Here is a 26,269-nt window from a genome sequence, read left to right on the forward strand (position 1 = left end):
AAGTCATTTATACAGTGTTGAATAATAAATGGTACTGGTGAAAAATACAACTGCAAAAACAGCCCCCATGTAGCTTCACGTAGTCGGAAAATAAGGTTATGGTTTTTGAAAGTGGGGATGGAAAAATGAATGTTTATGTTTCCATGGCTGACACTATTGTTGCCACTTTTTGTGTTGTTACCACCGCTGTTGTTTCCACGGCTGACGTTGTTGTTGCAGCCACTGTCCCTGTTGTTTCCACAGCTGATACTGTTGTTGCTGCTGCTGTTGTTGTCGCCACTGTTGTTTCCACAGCTGACACTGTTGTTGCTGCTGCTGTTGTTGTCGCCGCTATTGTTTCCACAGCTGACACTCTTGTTAGCGCCGCTTTTAGTTTTGTTGTCGGCACTGATTTTTCTATGGCTGACGCTGTTGTTGCCACAGTTGTTGGTATTGTGGCCGCCACTGTCGCTGTTTTCACGGCTGACACTTTTGTTGCCGCCGCTGTTGTTTCCACTACTGCTGCTATTGTTGCTGTTGGTATTGTTGCCACTGCTGTTGTTTTCAACAGAAATCTCCCGCAGGATCCGTCGCATCATCCGCACTGGAATTGCGGGGGATTTACAGGGCAATATCCGTTATTATTTTTTAAGATTCTCTCTGCTTTTTCACAGTTAGGATAACTTTTAAGCACACAGAAAATCCCTTTAAAGTTAACCCTTAAATAACCAATCACATAAAGGTGTGTCATTGATCTGTAGGGTGAGATTACATTGTTTTATACTGTGTAAATGGCCACTATGAGAAGTCTCAAGGTGTCACCCCATAAGATCACTACTTATGGCTTTTGATTGGATTTTCTGGCAGCCAATTAGGGTGCTGTTCTAGGAAGTTCAGCATCTCCAGTGACACTTCTGGAAATAAGAAGAGATGTATACAGTTTAGTTTTAAGACATGCTTTTTTATAGCAGAGGGACCTTCTATAAAAAGTTTCCTGCCCTGTTTTTCCACTGATGACCTATACTCCGATAGGCCATCAGTATTTGATGGACGGGGTCCGCTGCTCAGAAATCCCTTTCATCAGCTGATCGTCTGGCCCACTGCAGTGACAGCAGCATCAGCGGACATTGGAGGAAGTGGGAGCGCCGGCTTCACAACCCATGAAATAACTGCCTACTTTTACTTTTGGCTCTCCGCATCCAAGGATACCTTTCCTCGGGTCATCTGGCGGTGCTGCTGACAGATGTGGAAAAGAGAGGTAATTTATACAGTGTTGAATATTAAATGGTACTGGTGAAAAAAAACAATAGGGTTATGGTTTTTGAAAGTGGGGATGGAAAAATAAAAGTTTGTTTCCATGACTGACACTGCTGTTGCCACTTTTGGTGTTGTTACCACCGCTGTTGTTTCCACGGCTGACACTGTTGTTGGTTAGTTGTTAGTTTTGTTGCCGCCACTGTCACTGGTGTTTCCACAGCTGACACTGTTGTTGGCGCCGCTGGTAGGTTTGTTGGCGCCACTGTTGTTTCCATGGCTGATGCTTTTGTTGCCGCTGTTGTCTGTATTGTTGCCACTACTGTCACTGTTTTCACGGCTGACACTGTTGTTGCTGCCACTGTTAGTGTTGTTGCCGCTGACCTTAGTGTTGTTGCTGCTGCTATTGTTGGTGTTGCTGCGAATGCCGTTGTTTTCAAAAGAAATCTCCAACAGGATCCGCCGCAGCATCCGCACTGGGATCGCGGGGGATTTACAGGGCAATATCCGTTATTTTTTAAAATTCTTTCTCCTTTTTCACAGTTAGGATAATTTTTAAGCACACAGAGAATCCCCTTAAAGTTAACCCCTTAATGACCAATCACATAAACGTGCGACTGTAGGGTGAGTATGGAACAAGCTCGGTAGCCATGCTTGCTTCATACCTGGCTTGAACCAGTTTAAGTGGAACCAGCTGTAAGTCACTTTAACCAGACTCACAGTTCAACACATTGTAACCGTTCTGAATACTTTGGTAATACACTTCATAACACTCAGTAACACGGACTGTGAAATCTGGGAACGCTGTATCGGCTTGCCAGTCTTTTCATTATCAAATCCGTTCTCTAAACTGCTCAGATTAACGCAACCTTCTGAAACATCAATGGTTCTAGCGATACATTTTCAGATTTACCGCCCATACGAGATTCAACAGACACTTTGTATTCCTCATTTCTTTGTGTTTGCTGTCTCTTTACCTACTCATCCGGGCTGGTACACGCTCTCTACAGATCACACCGATCAGCACTCAGTGTCTCTACAGGTTAAGGCTCCGCATCTACAGCAGCTCATTAAAGCGTCCGCAGGGGCCACAACAAAACTCTTTTCCATCCGCACGCTCACATACAGTCCCCAGTTATACAGTGAGGGCTCTTTCACATGAACATAAATATACAGCGTATTACACAGTGAATAAAACTGTGATTTCAGTGGGTTTATTCCCGTGTGCGTATTTCAGTCACGTAAGAAAAATCGAAGCATTTCTCTATTTTAGTGTATATTATGTACCAAAATAACCCATATTAAACTGAAATCACTGGGAATATTCTTTCAGGGTTTTTTTTACATGCACAATACGCAGAAAATATGCACATTTCAGTCACATAACTATGCTACCTATTTACACAACTGAAATACATATATGCCCATGTGAATGAGCCCTAACCCATAGACGTCCTCACGCTTTCCTAGTACACAAATGCATCTATGTCAGTAAGTCACATTATATACATTAGGTTAGATTCCCACATTTCTCCTTACAGTCTCTTCTGTCCGCATCCTGTTATATAAGTCTATATCCTCCATGGACAGTCATGCTATATTACCTTCAGGATATGTAGTCAGGGTGGTCGGCAGCAGGTCTTCTGCAGCTATATCTCCTGTAAGGCCCCCTGTCCACGGCCGTTACAGAATATCGCCAGCGATATTCTGCCGCGGGGGAGGAGGGGGACCGCTATCAGTTCTTTGCGGTGAGTCTATCTGATACATAGATAGGCTCACAGCAGAGAATCGCAGCACACCGCAATTTAGATCCCACGAGCAGAGAATCGCTATGATTCTCCACTCGTGGATGCCCCTGCTGCACTTTCCATAGCAATGCTATGAAAAAGCGTTCACTGCATTACCAGTGGCTGGTTATCACTGCGGGTAACACAATGAACAATCGCCCATGGACAGGCAGCCTAAGAAACAAGAACATAATCACTTCAATCACAAAGCAAAGCAATATATACAGTGGTGTCTCAAAAGTAAGGAAACACCCAGAGAAAATTAAAATGGTTTAGCGGATGATGATCCAACTTTAGACACAAACTGTAGAGGAAGGGACCCGCTAGGCCATGTAACCTAAGTATTGCAGTATATTCTACATGCAATCAGACGATCACTAATTCAAGTCACCTATTAGGACAAAAAAAAGTAAAATAAAAGTCAGTTTAATGACCTTTTGTTGAAGTGAATGGAAACTGAGCTGCAATTCCAGAAACAACCCACAAAGAAAGGTGGCGCTGTGTTTGAAAAAAAACACGTTTTTCTAACCCTGGACATCCCCGTTAACCCTTATTATGTCAACATATTGAGCTTGTCTATATCTTTAATAAATTGGGGAACGGTTTCCTACAGTTATAAGTAATGACATAAAATAGAGGAATAAATAGTAGTAGTAACAATGTCATTATACACTTATCATTCATACTGGGAAGAGTCAGAATAATAACAGTCCTAATTCTGACCTCCGGTCCAGATGTTCCTATGGGGAGACCATGGCATTAACTAGTTTCATATATTATCTACATTTGGGCTCCAATCTGAGCCCGAGATTTATAGGGCGCATCTCTTATTACAGGAAGACTAGCCAATTCTAACTAATTTCCTGTTAATGGCGCAGACTGCGGCGGCGCTCACTAGTGGGGAGACAACTTGTGAAAAATCAGTTTGGTCCAAATTAAATTGAACTGAACCACAAGTTCAACAAAACCCCTGAGGCTGCCTGTCCACGGGCGAGTTTGCATTGCGAGATGACATGCTTTTCATAGGCTTACTATGGAAATCACAGCCCAACGTCCAGGAGCGGAGTTAATAGCGATTCTCCGCTGGCAAAATTCAAATCGCTGCATGTCGTGATTTGCCGCGATTCTCCGCAGTGAGCCTATCCATTATATAGGCTCACCGCGGAGACCCGTCAGTGCTTCCCCCTCCTCCCTGTGGTGGAATTTCGCTAGCGATATCTGGTCACGGCCGTGGACAAGGGACCTAAAACTGCTGTATAACACTGTCTGAGGGCAGCGATGAAATATTACCAGGTAAAGGTCAAGAAGTCGCCGTGTCCAAAAAAACGATCAACAAGAAAATAAACGCTGTGCTTCGTAGTATCTCCATTGTAGCAGGAATAGTCAGGATAATAATAGTCCTAATTCTGACCTCCGGTCCAGATGTTCCTATGGGGAGAACAAGGCACTCATTAGCCTCATATATCATCTATGTTTGGGCTCCAATCTGAACCCGAGATTTATAGGGCATATTTCCTATTACAGGAAGACTAGCGGATCCTAACTAAATAATCTCAGTAAATGGCGCTGACAGCGGCGGCGCTCACTAGTGGGGAGACAACTTGTGAAAAATCAGTTTGGTCCAAATTAATTTGAACTGAACCACAAGTTCACCAAAACCCCTAAAACTGCTGTATAATACTATCTAAGGGCAGCAATGAAATAATGTAATTTACTACGTAAAGGTCAAGAAGTCGCCATGTCCAAAAAAACCACAAATACAATCTAAACCATAAGAGCTGTGCTCTGTAATATCTCCATTGTAGCAGGACTAGTCAGCATAATAACAGTCTTAATTCTGACCTCCGACCCAGATGTCCCTATGGGGAGAACATGGCGTTCATTAGTGTCATACATCATCTATGTTTGGGCTCCACTCTGAACCCGAGATTTATAGGGCGTATTTCCTATTACAGGAAGACTAGCGGATCCTAGCTAAATAATCTCCTGTAAATGGCGCAGACTGTGGCGGCGCTCACTAGTGGGGAGACAACTTGTGAAAAATCAGTTCGGTCCAAATTAATTTGAACTGAACCACAAGTTCACCAAACCCCCTAAAACTGCTGTATAACACTGTCTAAGGGCAACGATGAAATAATGTAATTTACCAGGTAACGAGTGAGAGGTCGCCATGTCCAAAAAAAACACAAACACAATCCAAACCATAAGAGCTGTGCTCCGTAGTATCTCCATTGTAGCAGGAATAGTCAGAATAATAACGGTCCTAATTCTGACCTCCGGTACAGATGTTCCTGTGGGGAGAACATGGCACTCATTAGTGTCATACATCATCTACATGTGGGCTCCAATCCCAACCCGTGATTCATAGGGCGCATCACTAGTGGGAAGCCAACTTTTGAATATGTAGATAAAGAGCAAATTTCTTCTCATTTCTCCAGTTTTGACCATCAGGTTCTCTCCAGGGGTCACTATGTTCTTATCTGACAATCCTGTAAACATAAAGAAATATACAGGTTATCATCATGTTAATCACATTAACCCTTTCTACCTCTTTAGCGTATGTGTATGTCTCAGAGGTGTGAGGTGGATACAAAGCGGGTCCGGGAGCCAAGCTAGCTGCATACCCGGAGGGTGACGGCTGTTCTGACAGTTGACATCCGCCGCTAAAGGCCACAGTTGGAGCTAATTCTGATAGCAGCTATTTGACATCTTACATGCACTGTCTAACCTGACGGCGGCATGTAAACTGTCAGCATTGGAGGGGCTCTCCCTCCGACTCACCATCTAAGCCACCATGTGATTGCGGTGAGTCAGTGTTTGCCATGGCAGCCCTGGCTCTAGTAAAGACTCTCAGGGCTGCCATGTATTTAAAATGGTATTTTAAATTGACAAGCCATCAATAGATGATCGTTGGGACCAGCCATTCAAATTCCAATCAATCAGATGATTTCCGATGGGGTCAGCGCAGGAAGCAAAATGTGCCGACCATGGCGCAGCGACCCGGGTTGGAAATGCAGATGCAGCTCCTATTGAATACAATGGCAGAGACCAGCATACAACATCAAGTCCCCTCATTTCACTGAGATGTATATTAGGTAGTAGGAGACTGTTTTTACCTTCAGCATTCGCTGGTCCAAGCGGTGTCTCTGGTGCTCCGTTATCCTCATTGGGTGCTGTTGCTTCAGCAAGCAAGAGAGAAAGAAATAAGAGAACATTATTCTTCCTGCTACTAGAGACGTCTAGAAATGTATATGATTGGACAGAATGGAACAGAGAGATGAGAACCAAGTGATATGAGGATGAGATAAGTAACATTACCAGGTAAAGGCCGAGAAGTCGCCGTGTCCAAAAAAACACAAGTACAACCCGAAATATAAGAGCTGTGCTCTGTAAAGTCAACATTGTAGAAGAGGCAGAATCACGGAGAGCGTGATCACTTATCCCAAACTGCTTTATGATGATAACCTAACCCCTTAGTGACCAAGCCTGTTTGCGCCTTAGTGACGGAGCCAAATTTTGGAAATCTGACGTGTGTCACTTAACATATCATAACTCCATAAAGGCTTTGCATATCCAAGTTATTCTGACATAGTTTTTTTCACCATGCATGTTGTACTTCATTTAGGTAGTAAAAATAGACCGATAAAACCTGTGTATATTTATTAAAAGTGCCAATATTGGGGAAAAAAATTAAAAAATTGCAATTTTTTCACATTTTCAACTGTAATATTTCAAATATCTGCAAACATACTGTACAAATTTTTGCTAAGATATATATTTCCATCTGTTCACTTTATTCTGAATGCACATTTGAAAAACTTTCTTTTTTTTTTTAACCATTTAGAAGTTGTACAAATTTAACATTAATTATCAACATTTTGAGGAACACTTTGTTTTCCAGCACTAAGCCAAGATTGCAAAGGCTCATAGGTTCAGAATTATAACCCCACAAATGACCCCATTTTAAAAACTACACCCCTTAGTGTATTCACTGAGGGGGGTCAGAAGTATTTTGTCCCCACAGTTTCTTTTCAGGAATAAATGCAATTTAGAGTAGAAAAAATTAAATTTCATATTTTTGCAAATACATAATTTTAAAGACAGGATTTTTTCTATAGTGCACATGAAAATGAGGATTTACACCTCAAAATGCATACCCCTGTTTGTCCTGTGTTCAGAAACATACCCATTGTGGCCCTATTCTTCTGTCCATATGTACAACGGGGCCAAAACCGAAAGGAGCAGCCGGTGGCTTTCAGATCAGACATTTTGCTTGAAGGCGTTTTAGGCCCCATTGCTCACTTGTAGACCCCTTGAGCGGCCAAAATGTGGAGGACGCCCACAAATGACCTCATTTTGGAAACTATACCTCTTAGCTCATTAATCTAGGGGTGTACTGCATATTTTGACCCAACAGTTTTTGAATGAATCAAAGCAAAGCAGAAGTAAAAAATTGTACGGGTAGAAATTTAAAAAATTATGATTTTAGTTTTTTTTTAATCAATTATGTGATTTCAAAAACAATTTTTATTGGACAGCAGACATACGAATGGAGGCTTTCACCCAAAAATGGATACCCCCGTTTGTCCCGTGTTCAGAAACATACCCATTGTGGCCCTAATCTTCTGTCCGTATGCACAACGGGGCCCTATCTGAAAGTAGCAGCGGGTGGTTTTCAGAACAGACATTTTGCTTGAAGGTGATTTAGGCCCCATTGCCCACTTGTAGAGCCCTTGAGCGGCCAAAACGATAGAGAACCCCCACAAATGACCCTATTTTAAAAACTAAACCCCTTAACGCATTTATCTAGGGGTGTACTGCGTATTTTGATTCCACCATTTTTAAATGAATCGAAGCAAAGCAGAAGGAAAAAGTTACGATTTTTTTTTTTTTGGCAATTACGTCATTTTAAAAATAGGTTTTTTTGTACAGCATACATAGGAATAAAGACTTTCACCCCAAAATGTATACCCCCATTTGTCCCGTGTTCAGAAACATACCCATTGTGGCCCTAATCTTCTATCTGGATGCACAACAGGGCCCAAACTGAACGGAGCATCAAACTTTAACTGTCTTTTAACTTTTACGTGATCGCCATTATCCATTGGATAATAGTGATCACATGACCGAAGACCGCTCACCGTGGCCCCCCATGACATCTCTAAGCTCTTGGCTACCTTTAGTAGCCAGGAGCAAGGAGATTTTAAATTTCCTCTTGCCCTCCCCAGCTTCTGCGCCTGTGTCCACCATTTTGGCTACAGGTGCATGCGCTAAAACTGGGGAAAGGTCCGCAGATAAGGATCCCATCAGGGGACATTGCCAGTGGACTTATTTAAGTAATTTCACCTCCCCTCACGGATCCGATCCGTGACGGGAGGTGAAAATTGAGCTTTTTTTACTTTTACGTGATCGCCGTTATCCATTGGATAACGGTGATCACGTGACTGGGAAATGCGTACCATGGCACCCCATGAAATCTCCAGGCTCTTGGCTACATTTAGTAGCCAGGTGCAGGGAGATTTTAAATTACCCCGTCAATCTGCGACTTTTGTGCCTGCTTTCGCCATTTTGGCGATGGACGTGTGCAATCAAAAATATAATTAACAACTGTGTTCAGTAAAGTCAACATTGTAGAAGAGGCAGAATCACGGAGAGCGTGATCACTTATCCCAGCCCTGATTTATGAGGTTATCGCCCTAATCATGCTGTGATTTTTTGATATGGCTGCACAAGAAAAATCGCTCATGTGAATTAACCCATTGTAAGTAATGGGTTATTATAACACATACATCCTGTGTGTCCCGCAATCACAGAATTGGCGTGTTTTTTCTTGTCTGTGAAAATACAGGCTTAGAGCTGAAATAGATGAATGCGTTTGCACATGTTTTTGCGCGCATGAAATCGCGGCTGTAAAATGTGACAAAGCGAAGCCATTCATTTCAATGGGTTCGTTCTCCTGAGCGTATTTCTCATGCTCAGGACCTGCCCTATCTTCCTGCGTATTATGCAGAAAGCTGCTATAGAAGTCAATGGCAGGTTTAAAAAACCCAAGGGGAAGGGTGCGGCCTGGCGGGCGACGCAGGGAGAAGACAGCTGGTCCTTATTAGGCTTTAAATAGTATCACACGCGTGTGAACTGGCATTGCGAGGACAAAAATTAAATTACTACGCGCCGATACGCACGTATCAGCCTGAGTATTGCCATCTCACAACTTTCTTCAAGTGTAAATACGCCCCCGGCGGACATATTTGCGCACACGTTTGTCTGTCAAAGCCCTAGGTCAGCGTTACTTTGGAACCACTCTTGTTGACCCTGTACAAGCAATAGTTCACATTTATAAGTTAAAACAGCAGTGGTTCCCAAATGTGAGCTGTGACTTCCTGGGGATCACAAGAGGATTTGGGCCTTACAGGCAACTGCGATTTTGCGGTAAATTGCGATTTTGCGCGATCGCGATTTTAACATTACAAGTCCCATAGACCCCTGCAGAAAAAAAAATGCTGCGAATTTCGCAGGGAAAAAAAAACTCCAGTGGGTAGTCACCCTAAAGCTGACATAGAAGTCAGCTCCAATTGTGGCCTATCATGGCCATTTAACTACTTAGATCCTGCAACCTATATAATCTCTCTATATAAACTCTAGCGCTGGTATAACTGCCTCCCTTACCTAACTGACATGCGTCTATAGAAGAGTTCCCCTATAAGACACAGCCCGTCACTTCTGCCCAGTTCTATACTGTGTGGAAGGCCGCTATGAGAATTATCTGTGTGGCACCCCAAAAGATAACCTCTTACGGCCAATTAATGTGCAGTTCCAGCAGGTCCAGCATCTCCTGTGACAGTTCTGGAAATAAGAAGAGAGGTATACAGTTTAGTTTTAAGACGTGCTTTCTTATGGTAGAGGTTCTGTAGATGGCCGCTATGAGAGTTCTCTATGTGTCACCCTACAAGATAACCCCTTACAGCGTTTGATGGGTTTTTCGGCAGCCAATTAAGGTGCTCTTCCAGGTAATTCAGCTCCTCCCATGACAGTCTCGTAAATAGAGATTCATACGGTTTAGTTTCAAGACATGCTTTCTTATGGTAGAGGGTCCTTCTATAAAGGGTTTCCTGTCTTGTTTTTCAACTGATGACCTATCCTCCGATAGGCCATCATTAATTGATGGACAGAGGTCCGCTATTTAGAAACCCTCCAATGTCCACTGATGCCGCTGTCACTGCAGTGGGCCAAACGATCAGCTGATGGATGGGAAGGGGTAGCCCTGGCAAAAGTGATATATTTTTTTAGGCGATGTATGTTGGCTGTCTTTTCTGCAATATGAAAAATTTAATAGAATGACAGTAAATTTACAAAATACTGCAATACCTAGGTATTGCAATATATTCTACATGCGATCAGATGATCACTAATTCTGGTCCCCTATTAGGACAAAAATAAACTGAATCAGTTTAATTATGTTTTTTTTAAGTGAATGGAAACTGAACTACAATTCCAGAAACAACCCACAAAGAAGGGTGGCGCTGTGTTTAGAAGCAAGCAACCATGATTTTCTAACCATGGACATCCCCATTAAACCTATCATGTCAACATATTGAGCTTGTCTGTATCTTTTATAACTTAAAAAACAGTTTCAGTTATAAGTAATGACATCAAATAGAGGAATAAATAGTAACAGCGTTATTATACGCTTACCATTTATAGTAGTTGAGATATTCCTATGTGAAGAACAGAACATTCATTAGTTTTATACATCATCTACATTTGGACTCCAATCCTAGCCCTAGATTTATAGGATGTATCCTTTAGTACAGGAAAACTAACAGATTCTAACTAACTAATCTCATGGAAATGGCGCGGACTGTGGCGGCGCTCAGTAGTGTGGAACCAACTTTTGAAAAATTTGGTTTGGTCCAAATTAATTTAATCTGATCCTCAAGTTCACCAAAACCCCTAAAAATGGGTGTATAACACTGTTTAAGGGTGGCTTTACATGAGCATATCCGCAAATATGCTCACCACAGCGCTGCATTTTTGAGCATGAATGAGGTTTGAAGAGGACCATAATCAGCATGTTGCGCACATGTCTACACCCATTACTATAATTGTTGCGCATGCAAGGCCAGTTCACACGCACATGACACACCCTTTCTGTGGAGTTTATTGGCTATTTCAGCCTAAGGGCAACCTCACATGAGAGTATGTGAAAAAACACTCGCCAAGTACCACGCATTTTCATCATGAACGATACACTTTTCCAAATATGTTTTCATTAATTTTGGTATGAGATACTTTGTCAAATGCTTTACTAAAGCCAAGATATAGTATATCTACCATATTATACAGATCAACCCAGTCGGTGATTCTGTCATAGAAGAAAATTAGATTAGTCTTGCATGACTTGTTTGTTACAAACCTATGCTGGCTCTAGTTAATTACTCCTTTTTTTCCAAGTACTTGAATACATGCTGTTTAATAATTTCTTCAAAGATCTTTCCCAGTATAGAAGTCAGGCTCACAGGCCTGTAGTTTCATGGATCCACCTTCTTCCCTTTTTTGAAGAGAGGGACAACATTTGCCATTTTCCAATCTTCTGGGACTTCTCCTGATCTCTAGGAACTTTCAAAGATTACGGAGAATGGTTCAGCAATTACCTCCGCTGCTTCCTTTAGTATCCTAGGATGTAATTCATCTGGACCTTGAGACTTGAATTCATTTAAGTTAGCTATGTGTTCCCTCACCATCTCTCTGCTTATTGATAGCCTGCATTCTTGCATTCCTCCAATAGCACAGGGAAGAAAACAGATACAAAGTAGGAATTTAAAAGCTCGGCCTTCTCAACATCATTTTTAACCAATTGACCATTTTAATCCTGTAAACATCTTATAGTATCTTTGAATTTTCTTTTGCTTTTGACATACCCCCCAAATCTTTTATTGCTTTTGGCCTCTATTGCAAGCCTCAATTCATTATTAGCTTTAGCTTTTCTGACACTTGCCCTACAGTTTCTGCAGAATTCTTTAGATATGTCCCCCCCCCCCTTTCCCTTTGATACACACGTTAAAAAGGAAAAAAATATATGTTTTAAGTTTTGTGTTCAACCATCCTGGTCTCTTTAAATGCTTCCCATTCTTCCTTCTTTTAGGGATTGTTAACGATTGTGCTTTAAGAATCTCATTTGGTATGTGAGGAGAGGGCTATCTGGATGTCAAAAAATAGAATGAATTTAACAGCGAACAGCGTGCCTGGTTACGTTATAATGGTTATACTGATATGGCCAATAAGATGAGAAAAGTGTCTGAGGAAGTGACCAGGAGGGGATAAAAGGAGTATGAACTAAATGGATGTTTTATGTATGAAAGCTTCAAGGACCACAGACTTAGTGACACAAATGGGCGAGACATCCGACTGACTTATGACCGAGATCACCAAATAAAGGCTCCCAAGATTAAAGAAGGTAGTGTTCCACCCATTTGCCGGCGTGGACGTGTGGCAGATGCGATGAACAGAATGCTTGGTGGCAAAAGATCTCTGTGGATTGTGGTGGAACACGCTCTCGACCCCCAAACCCCAGGTTGTATCCCATAATGCCCGTTGTAAAAGGCACCTTGCCAGGGCACAGTGAGCTTGATTTTTTGATAGATACTGGGACAGCCAAGTCTGTAATACACTCAGTGTCACAATTCCAGTGCAGGATCAGAGTCTCCTGTTTGTTACCGCCACTGAAGGGTAGTCAAGTCAGAGATGACGATGCAGCACAGAAGGTTTAAGCAGGAACATAGAAAGGGAGGCAGGCGGGGTTTGGTACACAAAAATGATGGTCCACTTATAAGAAAGACAGATATGCAGAGAGAGAGCTTGGGTAAAGGCTCAGGGCACAATAAATACGTAATGAGGGAGGAACAGGGCCAGGTTTATATAGAAAATCCAATTTGTGCAGGTTGAAGCTAAATGGGAAACAGGAACCAGATTTGCAGAAACAAGACCCAAGGACCAGTTCAGCAAAGGAGCTGTCTAGAGGGCTGAATTGCTCAACAGGTAGAGCTCCTGCCTGGACGACATGAGCTCCTGGGTTCAAATCCTCGCAGATAACATTTTCCCCTATGAGATCACAGATGACTTTATCACCTGAACTGGAGTGGATGGCAATCCCAATGGGACTCCAATAAATATGCCTCTAGCTGCAGGTATTGACTAGGGTCACAAAACTGTCTACCCCACAGAAAGGATTCTAACACGATTCCTAGTCAGTGACACTGCATCGGTAAACCTGCTTGGGGCCGATGTGCTACAATCCAAGCAAACCACTATCCACTTCTCACCCAACGTTACTGTCACCCTTGGCTCTGAGGTGGATGAACAGTTAATTTGCTTGTCACATGTTTTTTTTTTCTTTGAAACAGCAAACAAGTGCACGTTTTTGTGCAGATATAGCCCAGCTTATTCAGGTTCCACAGACACTATGGGCAAGCAGCAAGACAGATATTGGGAAGCTTCTGGTCCATCCTATCTTAGTCAAGGTGAATGAAGGGGCTGTGCTTTCTTCACACCTTAGTACCCCTTAAGGCCCGCACAATAGGCAGCCATTGGAATAACACTTCACATCTTATTACAGGCCAGAGCCATAAAAGAAACCACTTCTTGTAACACTCCACTGTATCCAATGATAAAAAATGGAGAAAAAGGCCATCCCCACCTTCAACAAATTGATAGCACCCACTGTTCCAAATCCTCACACCTTACTGGCTCGATAGCCCCCGACTGCCACTCATTTCATGGTTGTGGATCTGGTTATTGCTTATTTTGGCATTGCCCTGTAGAAATCATGTCATTACTTGTTTGCCACCACCTTTAAGGGGAAACAATATACCTGTGTGGTCCTCCCACAGGGTGCACAAAATTCTCCCACACAGAATTAAACTACTCTAGCCTCCATCCTCCAAAATTGGATCCCTCTAGATCCTCCGATGGTGCTCCTGCAGTACATAGAAGAGCTACTTCTCTGCTCTCCTTGCGCCTGGCTCTTGCCCCCCCCTGCAGATGAGGACGACGTATATCGGCTTGGCGTGAAAACCGAGCCGATATAAGTTCGTGGGAATGCAGCCCAAGTAAAATATAGGCAATATAGCATACAAACGCGTTCTATATCTCTAGCACAATATATATAGATGCAATAGAAATAAATATCTTGTTATCCTAATAATCCCAGTAACCCTGTAAGTCTTGTTGAATGAGCACGAAGGCAGATTTTCGCATACAGTACCTTAAATCACATGATATTTCCATCCCAGTGATGAATAAATGCACCAGATTTAAAAGAGAATGGTCTGACACTTTATTGGGAGGAGTGGGCACTGGTATGGGTGTATTAAATTCCATTGACAGTAATGAAGAACAAGGTAGCTCATGCAGGTGAGGACTTGTCACAATTAATTCATCTACAGGCACAATGGATGCCATCCCTATTTTTGCCCCAACACCTGACGTTGGGATACGATGAAGATGTACTTCCGTTATTCAACCTAAGCTTTACAATATGATATATTTTGAAATGTTAATGAATTTATTCAATGTACTCAATGTAGTTTACAATATCCATATATGCTTCATGAAAGGGATAAAATGCATTGAGGTCTGATGACAAATAATGAGCGATTACAGAGAAACATTTTTCGGAACACAATACCTGCTGACGTCTGGATAGCCAGAGTGTTCCATGTCAAGAAACATTGTGCACCGGACAATTCAGCTTCTTTACAGTGAAGGTTTTTGATCTTACGTGTCAGTTTGTGGTACTGCCTGTCATTTTCGGCCCACCTTTATATCACTATCAATATTGCTTGCCAAGTTTGAGGGTACACTGATAGATAGCGATAACCACACTCACAATGATGTAAATTGTGGAAGGACTTTGGCTGGTTTGGTGCGTGGGGGGAGTACAGCAGTATACGTACCTTGCCTATTACAACAGTCGGTAAGCATGTGTGACTGGACGGTATCGCCACCTACTTCTGTTATGTTTACAGAGATCGGTCCACAGTACATCTGTATGGTAACTTACCAAGAAAGAACCGCACAAATGTATAATTTAACCCTTCCATGTTGAGGCTGCCTCTGGAACGTATCCTTAATGCATTGGTTTATCCCCCTTGTTCCACCTCCTGCCTTTGTACCTCCTGTATCGCCCCAACCCCTTTGTTTCCAAATAGTTGAATACCACATGTAACGTTTGTAATTTCTGTAATGTTCGTATTGCGTGTCTTCCCCATGTGCCACAAAAGCGCTGCGGAATACATTAGCACTATACAAATAATTATACAGATTATTATTATTATATGCCTTTTTGCCAGATGGTGAACAATCCACAACACTATATTGGCCCCCAATATACTAACAATATCTCTTGCGCGTGTTGTCCGTTTAATAAAGGACACTGAGCACCTGAAGAGGCATCTGGGAGTCATAAACAGTTCTATGATTGACGTGGAAAAACAAACCAACACATCAAATGTCTTATTAATAGGGATGAGCGAGTATACTCGCTAAGGCACTACTCGCTCGAGTAATGTGCCTTAGCCGAGTCTCTCCTCACTCGTCCCGAAAGATTCGGGGGCCGGCACAGGGCGGGGAGCTGCGGGGGAGAGCAGGGAGGAACGGGGGGGGGGGGGGGGAGAGATCTCTCTCTCCCTCTCTCCCGCCCGCTCCCCCCTGCTCCCCGCCGCAACTCACTTGTCAGCTGCAGCGGCCCGCGAATCTTTAGGGACGAGCAGGGAGATACTCGGCTAAGGCACATTACTCGAGCGAGTAGTGCTTTAGCGAGTATACTCGCTCATCCCTACTTATTTACAATAGCCACTAAGACACAAGAGGATCAGGTGGCCGCTGGTATGACATATTCACTGGTTGGTCAATTACGGCTACATGCGCTTTAAATTGGTTTTTGCATCCCATGTTGGTTGTACTTATACTTTGTACTAGTGATCTCCAACTGGAGTCCCTTCAGCTATTCTTTAAATACAACTCCCAGCATGCCCTGTTTAAGAAGCTATCCCTCCCTTTTCAGGAAAGTGGCATATAACAGTGTACATAACAATAAAATGCGGCGCTTCCATCAAATTTTGCAACTTTTTTTTTTTTTCCACAACAAAGAGGTACGATGAATCCCCCTGCAGGTCCATCCTGGTTTCCGTCTCTGCGCGTTTCTGCATAAAAGATGGAAACCTGAGACAGAGCCACCGCTGAAGAGAAAATCACGCTGAGAAAGTAGCCATGGGGACATATATCATGTATCCCCGCCACCGGGTGATAATTATCATGTGTATACACACAGGGCTGGGAATATACAGTATAATATGTGCATACACACAGAGGTGGGAATATACAGTATACTATGTGTATATACAGCGGTGGGGATATACGCTATAATATGTGTATACACAGCAATGGGGATATACGGTATAATGTGTATACACAGCAGTGGGTATATACAGTATAATATGTGCATACACCCAGCGGTGGGAATATATAGAATACTGTGTGTATACACAGCGGTGGGGATATACGCTATAATATGTGTGTACACAGCAATGGGGATATACGGTATAATATATGTATACACAGCGGTGGGGATACATGGTATAATATGTGCATATACCCAGCGTTGGAGATATGCCATATTATATGTGTATACACAGCGGTGGGGATATACAGTATAATATATGTATACACAGCGATATGGATATATAGTATAATATGTGCATACACCCAGCGGTGGGGATATACGGTATAATGTGTATACACAGCGGTGGGTATATACGGTATAAAATGTGCATACACACGGAGGTCGGAATATATAGTATTATATGTGTATACACAGCGGTGGGTATATACGGTATAAAATGTGCATACACACAGATGTGGGAATATACGGTATTATATGTGTATACACACAGGGCAAGCGACAAGATAGACAGACTGATAAATTACATGCCGCATCTCTCTGTCTACTTGTATATTTATGGCTCTGCAATGCGCAGATGGATCAGACAATCACAGAGAAGAGGCGCTTAAGACGTTTATGTTCAGCTCTCTTTATGAAAAACTGGACTTGTGCCTCATTTATCAAAACGGTCTCTAACAGTAAACCTCTGTTGCCCGTAGCAACCAATCACTGCGCAGCTTTCATTTCTTATACTCCTGAGGTAAAATAAAGCTGTGATTGGTTGCTATGGGTAACGGAGACCATTTTACTGTTAGACAGTGATGATAAATCTGTCCCCCTGTTATCTGTGGCAATGAGTCTCAGTACGGCTCGCAGTTTAACCACTCAGGACCGCCGGACGACTATAAACATCCTGCAGTCTTGAAGTGTGTATGGAGACGGTTTGGAAGCCGCGTCCGCTGTATACTCGGCAGCTATCAGACACAACCGCTTGTGACGGCCGCGATTACAGTTAGCTCTGATGGCGGTAGATAAATGTTTAGATGCCACCGTCATAATTGAAAATGTACAAATCCTGGAAGATGGGGACAAACAAAAGCGAAAATATAAAAGTGATAATTCCCCGGCCCCGAGGGTCATTCACACGGGCGTATGCGTAAAACACTGTGTAAACATCGCAGCGTATGAATTGCGTATTGTTCAACTATCCCTGCGTATGATCGCGGATACGGTTTATTTTGCATGCCTATACCGGCATATGTACTGTGTATGTGACGAGCAAAAAAAAAAATGCAAGCAGGGAAGACGGCCTGGAATGATATTCTTCCTGGTTGTGTTTAAATTCATTAGCTTGTTTCCAGCAAAATACGTAATACACGACAAAATAGAGCATGCTGCGATTTTTCTTACGCACGTAACATACGCAATGACCGTATGCAAGTCATACTTTCATTGAGCCTATAACCGCGCATTACGCACGCAATATAAGCTGTATTTTGCACTGCCTTGTGGTATCTGGCAGAGTTATTTTGCGCTGCCTTGTGGTATCTGGCGGTGTTATTTTGTGCTGCCTTGTGGTATCTGGCGCTTGTATGTTGCGCTGTCTTGTGTTATCTGGCGGTGTTATTTTGTGCTGCCTTGTAGTACGTGGTGGTGTTATATTGTGCTGCCTTGTAGTACGTGGTGGTGTTATATTGTGCTGCCTTGTGATACGTGGGGGTGTTATATTGCGCTGCCTTGTGGTACGTGGCGGTGTTTTTTTGCGCTGCCTTGTGGTATCAGGCAGTATTATTTTGCGCTGCCTTGTGGTACGTGATGCAGCCTGGGGCCAGTAGTATGTGCGCTGCATGGTGACATTTGTTTGGCTCTGCTGGGGGTAATATGGCTGCCATATGGTGATATTTGGCGCTGTGTGGCAGTACTTGCTCCCCGGTGAGGTCCTGTGTCACCAAGGATTGGCTGCTGAGACCCGCATGGACAATATTCTGCAGTATGGAGGGGTTAATATTGTATGGGGGCCGCTGGGGCCGCTGTATAATCCCGGCCCCTAATCCTCCATCTTCCTCCCTAACGCTTGGACTGTGGCCCCTCAGTGTGTATACGCTGTGTATACGTTCTCACAGCGAGAGGGGCGGAGTGTATATACACAGCGGGACTGAGGGGCGCAGCATGAGGGAAGAAGTTAGTTAGATGGAGGATGGCGTTCTACTGTATGACTGAGGAGGTGGGGTAGCAGGCAATGGCGGATTATAATAGGGGTGACGGCCCACGGCCACCAATACTGGCCCTATTATAACCCGCTCTTCCCTCCGACAGACAGCTGAGCCCCGCCGCCCCCATCTATTTCGGTGACCGTGTGAGGACGCGCGGCTATAAATATTTTTTTTTGGGTCATGTGACCGCGGTTGTGGCCAAGAGTTGCCGTATACGTATTTCCATTGTGTAATACTCAGCGTATTATCTGGGCAGAAAACACTGATGAGTGTAGACATATATACACTTGTGAGTGTGACGTGCATGCGCAAAATGGCCGACACAAACCGCAGACAACAGAACCCATTGTTTTTAATGGCCGGCCTCCCATTCTGCCTTTTTGCTCTCAATCTTCACATGTGAAAACATACCTGCATGCTCTATATTTGCGCCCCCAAGGTACCATAGGAGTCTAAGGGGGTGTGCAGATGCGCCCCATGTCCACACAAAATAGCACACTGAACTGCGCAATTTCAAATCACAGCACAGCGCAAAATAGTACAGTAAACAGAGCTGCTAGTGATAGCGTTCCCTTCACAGCGCAATCACGTCGCACTCACAAGCGTATATACGCCTACACTCATCAGTGTTTTCTGCCCAGATAATACGCTGAGTATTACACAATGGAAATACGTATACGGCCGTGTGACCGAGCCCTTAGTCAGATGTCCCCTATATCCTTCCGTAAACACACGTTACTCCGTCCTCCCGTGTAAACGCAGTGACTGAACAACACGCCATAATTCCTTCATCGTTCCCTTTCTGCAGGCTTAACAATCCAGTGACGATCGGCCGATGTAAACAGGGTCACCAATGAACGACGGCCTGCTTACTGTGAATGGAGGCGGGCGGCCGGAGCCATCTACTGCGCACTTTACCTCCATTCGCTGAGTGATCATCGTCCGTTTGGGAAATTTCAATCCTGATTGAAGCATTCAAATGCAGCTGTGGTAATTGAAGGGTTAACAGCCACAATTGGCATGAATGTTAATCATAGATGGTTGACATCCACTCGGCTTCTGAGCCTGCTGCATACAGACACCTGATATGTGCCACGTCAGGAAAGAGTTAATATAGCTTTATACTACGGCGGACCCAGCTGTATATCATCTGTAGGCGGTATTTGATGGCTGATTTTCACTGGTAGCAGAGACATTGAGCTAAAGCTACATGGCAGCTCTTGGCCACAACGCGGTCACATGACCAAAAATCACAGTGTAGCCCCTAGTCCTCACACGGTCACTGAAATAGATGCTTCACGGTGCAGCTCGCAAGTTTTCGCAACCCGCAGGTCACAAGTAAAATCCACCAAGGTTGGAGGTAACTGGTGAGTTGCACCATGACCCCATTGATCAGTGAGAGGACGAGACCGCAGGGCAGCACCGCAATCTGTAGTCGGTAAAATGCCGGACAGCTGAGCCGGAACCGAACGAAGTCAATGGAGTCCGTCCGGCGCTGTTCAGTTCAGTCATACGATGGATCTGATCCGCCAGGGGATTCCCCTTTACTGCTCCCCGAACAGAGCCCCCGCCGCTGGTGTGAAACCCCCTAATACTATCTGCACTAACCCAGATTTATGAATATTACCCACTGCAAGTGATAATATAACAGCCATTAAACGATACTAAGCAAACGTTAGTCCTATAACACTGAGATACAGGTCACAATGTACAACATACAGTCCTTCTGAAAGTGGTTGTCACTTCACGACTATTACGACGACTTAACCAAACATGGCATCTCTACCCCAAGGGCTTGTGTATTGCTTTAGCCTCAGTCCATATACTGTGAGAGCTGTCCCTGTAATTACTGATTGCTGCAGCGTCTCTCTATATAACAGGCCTGCTGTGATTTATCTCGTCTCTATTACTATGCGGACTTATTACTCGTCTCGGGGGCGCCCACTTACAGTCTGTCGCTTGGAATGGGAATAGTCAGTGGTTTCCCTTTGTCAGTGTCTGGTAGTTCAGTCTTATAATGTGAGGTCCTTTTGTAACATCTACAGTCTCTGCCATTTCTGCAGAAGGTGGCCCCTTCACTGTCCCGTGCCACTGGAGGCCCAACACAGCATCTGATGCCCATCTCTCCCGGGAACTGGGTTCTGCCTCCTGCTGGCAATTGGGCCTTTACTGCTTCACATGTGTTGCTGCAGTCTCTTATAAAAGGGTTCTGACACAGCCTTTTATGATGTTCTGGTCCCAAGATGAGTACCAGCTCTTCGTTTAACCTCTCCAAAGATGGCCACTGCCCCACTTCCTTTTTAAGGCAAAGCTACAGTCTCCATATAATTGTAATAGTTCCACTGATTTCTATTAATAACAGTAATTGGAGCGCCAACTGTAATGCAGTCTGTCAATTACCTTTAATGAGGCTTAATATTTGGGACATTCGTTCTCAGAACCATAGTGGCCACTGGCAAGCTCAGTAATGTGGTGAGGGCTGCTACCATCTCCTTACATTCACACCAAGCCGTTTTACTGAGGCCAGCCTCACTTATGGTTTGTTGTTTGGGACCTGCTAGTGGACCAGGCTTGTCCTGGGTCAGGAGTACAGCTCTATCATGGCTCCAGACTGTAACATGGCTGAGCTCTCCCTCTTGGATCCAGGCAATGCACACAGCAGGCTTTTCAGCCCCTCTCTGGTTCAGGCTCCATTCAGTGATATAGCATGTAATACTGTACCACTGAAGAAACGCATCCAGGCCCCTCTTACTCTCCTCTAGTGAGTTTACCATCACCACATCCTGAGGCAGAGAGTAGCATTGTCCCACTACTCTTACAGAGTTGAAACCTTTTTCCCTCCAGATGTTAGACTAAATTTACATCTGCGCTAGGGATTCCATTATGGGAGCAGGAAAATGAGATCCTCAGGATGAACAGATCCGTCTCATAATGGAACCAAATGCTGAATGGATCCCATTGACTATAATGGGTCCGTTCGGTTCCTGCACTTGTCCAGCCCCCTGCATGCACAACCTTTTCATCCGGCATCTCATGTTGTATCTCTACTAGAGGAGACACTGATGCAGATGTGAATACAGCCTTAGTTTACTTTTTAGCCATAAATATGAAATGTGACTTTTTTTAGAAAGCCCCTTCATTCTTTATTAGATGAATTATAACAATATAACAACGGTTACATGGGGGGGGGGGGCATAGAGGCACTTTCGTTAAGACCGTCATTTCATATGCAGCCTTAGGGCTTTTACCCACTAGCGGTTTTTTTAATGCTGTGATATCGCTGCGTTTCTTTCAATAGGACTTTCTAATGTTAAAATCGCATCGCAGAAAAATTGCAAAAGCACAAACTTGCGATTTTTGTGCAATGCGATTTTAACATTAGAAAGTCCCATTGATAAAAACACAGCGATATCGCAGTGTTAAAAAAAACGCTAGTGGGTAAAAGCCCTTAGTAATGTGTTTGCTGGAGTAAGATGTGAGAAATGTATTAAGAGGCACATACATCTTATGATAAATCTACACTAGCATTGGGCTGAACAGTCCGTGGCAAGAAGCTCAAGTACTGGAGCCTTGGTATTAGTGTAATGTCCTCAGGACAGGCTATTTCTCCTGCAGCAGGCCTGCTGATTCCCCCTGGTCCTGATGGTGTGCACACCTAAAGTCTTGGATGAGGCTAGCCTCACTCACGAGGTTACAAAGTGTTGGAAGCAACTGAATGAATAAACTACAATCAACCAATCACAACCAGTACAATGAGCATGCTCAGTTCAGTTGTGCCAAAATTTGGTACAAATTTTGTTACATGTGGAGATTTTGGTGCAATATTTGGTACATTCTTCCATTTCATCTCCATGGCAGCCTTAACTGCTTCGGGTGAGTCCTTTATGATTCCACCCCTTTAACTTGTGTAAAGAGTTGCAACTTTTTTATGCCAGAAATCTGGCAGAAGTGTCTTTCTTTATCAGGGTCGCAATTGTGACCCGACCCCTGCACTTAGAGGGCCCAGAGGCCCCCCGCCATATACAGAATGCACATTGAGTGCATTACCAGCCAATCACACTGCCGGTGGCCTGTTGTTGGAGGAAGAGAGAGGAGGAGAAGGGGTCAGAGGTAAGGCAGGCGTAGTGTATAGAGAAGGCCGGATAATGATGTCATCATCCTGCTCATGCTGCCGAGTCTGCTCTCCCTGCTCTCCTCACACTGCAGATGTCTGCTGGTTCGTTTCCCAAGTCACAGCTGTTATTTCTGGTGTGCTGGGCCCATGTGACTGTCCTAGTGTGACTGCCCTAGTGTGACTGTCCTATGCTTATGTTGTGAGGGGAAAAAACTTATTCATTCCCCATGGCTAATATTCAGAGAAGTGTTTTACTACAGATAATCTCGTACACACACACTTAGCTCTGCTACACACACTCAGCTTGGATACAAGATGTGATACGGGTAGCATGGACACTTTTGTACCCTGTTGTACTGCCTCTAGCTTGGATACAAGATGTGATACACGGGGGCATGGAGGCTCTAGTACTCTGTTGTATCGTCTCTAGCTTGGATACAAGATGTGATACAGGGGGGCATGGAGGCTCTAGTACTCTGTTGTATCGTCTCTAGCTTGGATACAAGATGTGATACAGGGGGGCATGGAGGCTCTAGTACTCTGTTGTATCGCCTCTAGCTTGGATACAAGATGTGATACGGACGGGCATGGTGCATCAGCCGAGTTAAAGCGCGCCAAAGTGAGGGAGACCACAAGGTTTTGCAAAAGGGTTGTAACGGATGGCTCTATGTTGTCACCGAACAGTGGTGCCAAAACTGCTCTGGTCAGGGGTTGTGCAGCGATGTACTGTGGTACTGTTAGCACGAAGGCCTGTTTTTGTCATGTGTGACGCCAGCACTCCAATTGGACCCTTTGGATGGAATGCCAATGAAATAATTGAGACAAGACCAATAGCTTGGGATAGTAGTCTGGGAGTAGACAGATTTACTTAAGATGATATTTTGCAAAACAGTTGAATACACAATTTTCCACAACGGTACTTGAAATGGTTATTCTCACTTAAGGGATGATTAGAGTTTAGTGAAGTGTAGGTGAAGCAGAGTTTAAAGTGACTGATAGACTAATCCTGGCTTTGAGTTCACCGGGTAGTTTTAGACTCACTGTTTAGTAGAAGACTGACCTCGGAAAGGCGCTTCTCCTCTCTACTCTGGAACCTCAAGGGACCAGAATAAAACCTTGCTCGACTCTGGGAAAACAATGTGCTATAACTGTCTGCTCTTGCATGTATGCGTGCCTCCTCCTCTCTCCGACACAACCTGACTGCAACCTCTCTTCTCTCCCTCCTGGCTGAGTCTGCCTAACTGCTCACTGACTCCTTTTATTACCTTTCTTTTTTTCCTGCATTTTCTCGACTCCTCCCTTCTTGCATAGAGACTTGTGTTGTTGCTTTCCCACCCTTGGACTTTGCACTAGTGAGATTGAAGCTGACTATCAGCCAATAGGACACCAGCTGACATCACTGCTAAGCTCTAAGCCATGGACGTCACATAGAGAGGTGGGACAGGGCAAGTGTTGGTGTGAGTGTTCTGTAGGAGCCACTATGCCACTACAATGGAGGCTCTAGTACCCCTTTGAATCGCATCTAGCTTGGATACAAGATGTGAAACTGGTGGGCATGGAGGCTCTAGCACCCTGTTGTATCACCTCTAAATTGGATAAAAGATGTGATATGGGTGGGCATGGAGGCTCTAGTACCCTGTTGTACCGCCTCTAGCTTGGATACAAGATGTGATATGGGCAAGCATGGAGGCTCTAGTACCCTGTTGTACCACCTCTAGCTTGGATACAAAATGTGATACGAGTGGGCATGGAGGCTCCAGTACTCTGTTGTGTACAGGATGTGATACATGTAGGTCTTGAGGCTCCAGTACCCTTTTGTACCGTATCTAGCTTGGATACAAGATGTTATACAGGCGGGCATGGAGGCTCTAGTACCCTATTATACTGCCTCTAGCTTGGATATAAGATGTAATATGGGCTGCGTGGAAGCTCCAGTACTCAGCTGTACTGCGTCTGGCTTGGATACAAGATGCCATATGGATGAGCATGAAGGCTCTAGTACCCTATTGCACTGCCTCCAGCTTGAATACAAGATGTGATACTGGTAGGCATGGAGGCTCCAGTACCCTGTTGTATCACATCTAGCTTGGATACAAGATGAGATATGTATGGACATGGAGGCTCTAGTACCCTGCTGTACTGCCTCTAACTTGAATACAAGATGTCATACCAGCGGGCATGGAGGCTATTGTATCCTATTGTGCCGCCTCTAGTTTGGATACAACATGTGATAAAGTTTGCATAGAGGCTCTATTACCCTGCTGTACTGCCTCTAGCCTGGATACTAGATGTGATATGGGCGGGTAGGCAGGCTGTTGCAACCTGTTATGCAGGGTGTAATACAGGGGGCATGGAGGTATACAGGCTTCATTTGGTATCTTGCCGCAGATCGCTCCACATTTGCTGTTAATGAGCCTCTAGATCATCCAAACTTGTTGGCTGTGGAAGTTGATGTACCCGATGGTCCCATAAATTAATCCTGTGACCCGCTGGTGTGTGCGGCCGAGCTTTATTCTGCTTGAAAATATATCGGAGATGTATAACTTATACCAGCTATATATGTATATATATCTTCTATATATTTGTCAATGTCCGTTTGTTTGTTCGAGCATTGCGCACAAACTGTATAACTGTGTTTCACATAGTATAATCCCGACCCAGAGAAGGTTAAAAAAAATTCTGAAACTTTGTTGCCTTGGCAACCTTATTTGCATTTTTTGTCCTTGCTTGAATTTTAATGCAGCAACCCCCAAATTTGCTTACTCCAATGTAATCTATGTACACAATTTAGTACTCCTGGTTATTTCCAACAAGTAATTCCCACTAGAAGAGTCAGACGGAGCGTTGAATACATGGAGCACATTTATGAACACCGGCCTTCATTTATCAAAACTGTCCAGCAGTCAATCAACAAACAGTAAAAAACTGTTTTTGGTGCCGATAGCAACCAATCACAGAGCAGCTTTCATTTTACCTCAGCACTGAGGATTGAAAACTGTTGCCCATAGCAACCCATCATAGCACAGTTTTCATTTTACCTCAGCACTAAGAAGATTACAGCGCAGCTTTTATTTTACCTCCGCAGTATAATGTATAGCAACCAATGACGGTGCAGCTTTCATTTTACCTCAGCAGAGTTTTCAAAGGACATCATTGGGCGCAACAAAGGAATTGAGCAACAGCGGATTTTGGTCAACATTTAAAGTCCAAGGGCAAATTTATCATTGTGTTGGTTCACTACTACCTGAATCATATGAGGAACACAAGTTCTTGCAGATCTACGTTATGGGGGGCGAACAGCAGCGAGACGACCGATGCTGCAAGAACATCTCAGCCACTAGGGAAGATATTGCTTTATCGCTGCAGCCAATGGTGCACCAGAATTACAGCTATGTTCGTCCCTCCACGTATTTATGCATATGTTCTGATATCATCTTTTCTTACCTAAAATGTCACGTTTTGTATTGTCCGCATTCTGTATCGG

The 26,269-nt window shown here is 43.9% G+C and overlaps 1 protein-coding gene across 1 annotated transcript in view; it reads right to left on the minus strand.

Moving 5' to 3' along the window:
- Window positions 1-1,410: 1,410 nt before the first annotated feature.
- LOC136619832 (putative uncharacterized protein DDB_G0286901) overlaps window positions 1,411-26,269 on the minus strand; it is a 37,896-nt gene continuing 13,037 nt past the window's right edge. Inside the window, exons 15-18 of the mRNA XM_066594598.1 lie at window positions 6,137-6,199; window positions 5,414-5,509; window positions 5,168-5,311; window positions 1,411-1,709 (exon numbers count right to left, since the gene is read on the minus strand). Of these exons, the coding sequence (XP_066450695.1) occupies window positions 1,411-1,709; window positions 5,168-5,311; window positions 5,414-5,509; window positions 6,137-6,199 (602 nt within the window). The remainder of the gene's footprint in view (window positions 1,710-5,167; window positions 5,312-5,413; window positions 5,510-6,136; window positions 6,200-26,269) is intronic.

The sequence above is a fragment of the Eleutherodactylus coqui genome, chromosome 1 (genome assembly GCF_035609145.1).
Source record: "Eleutherodactylus coqui strain aEleCoq1 chromosome 1, aEleCoq1.hap1, whole genome shotgun sequence".
NCBI lineage: Eukaryota > Metazoa > Chordata > Amphibia > Anura > Eleutherodactylidae > Eleutherodactylus > Eleutherodactylus coqui.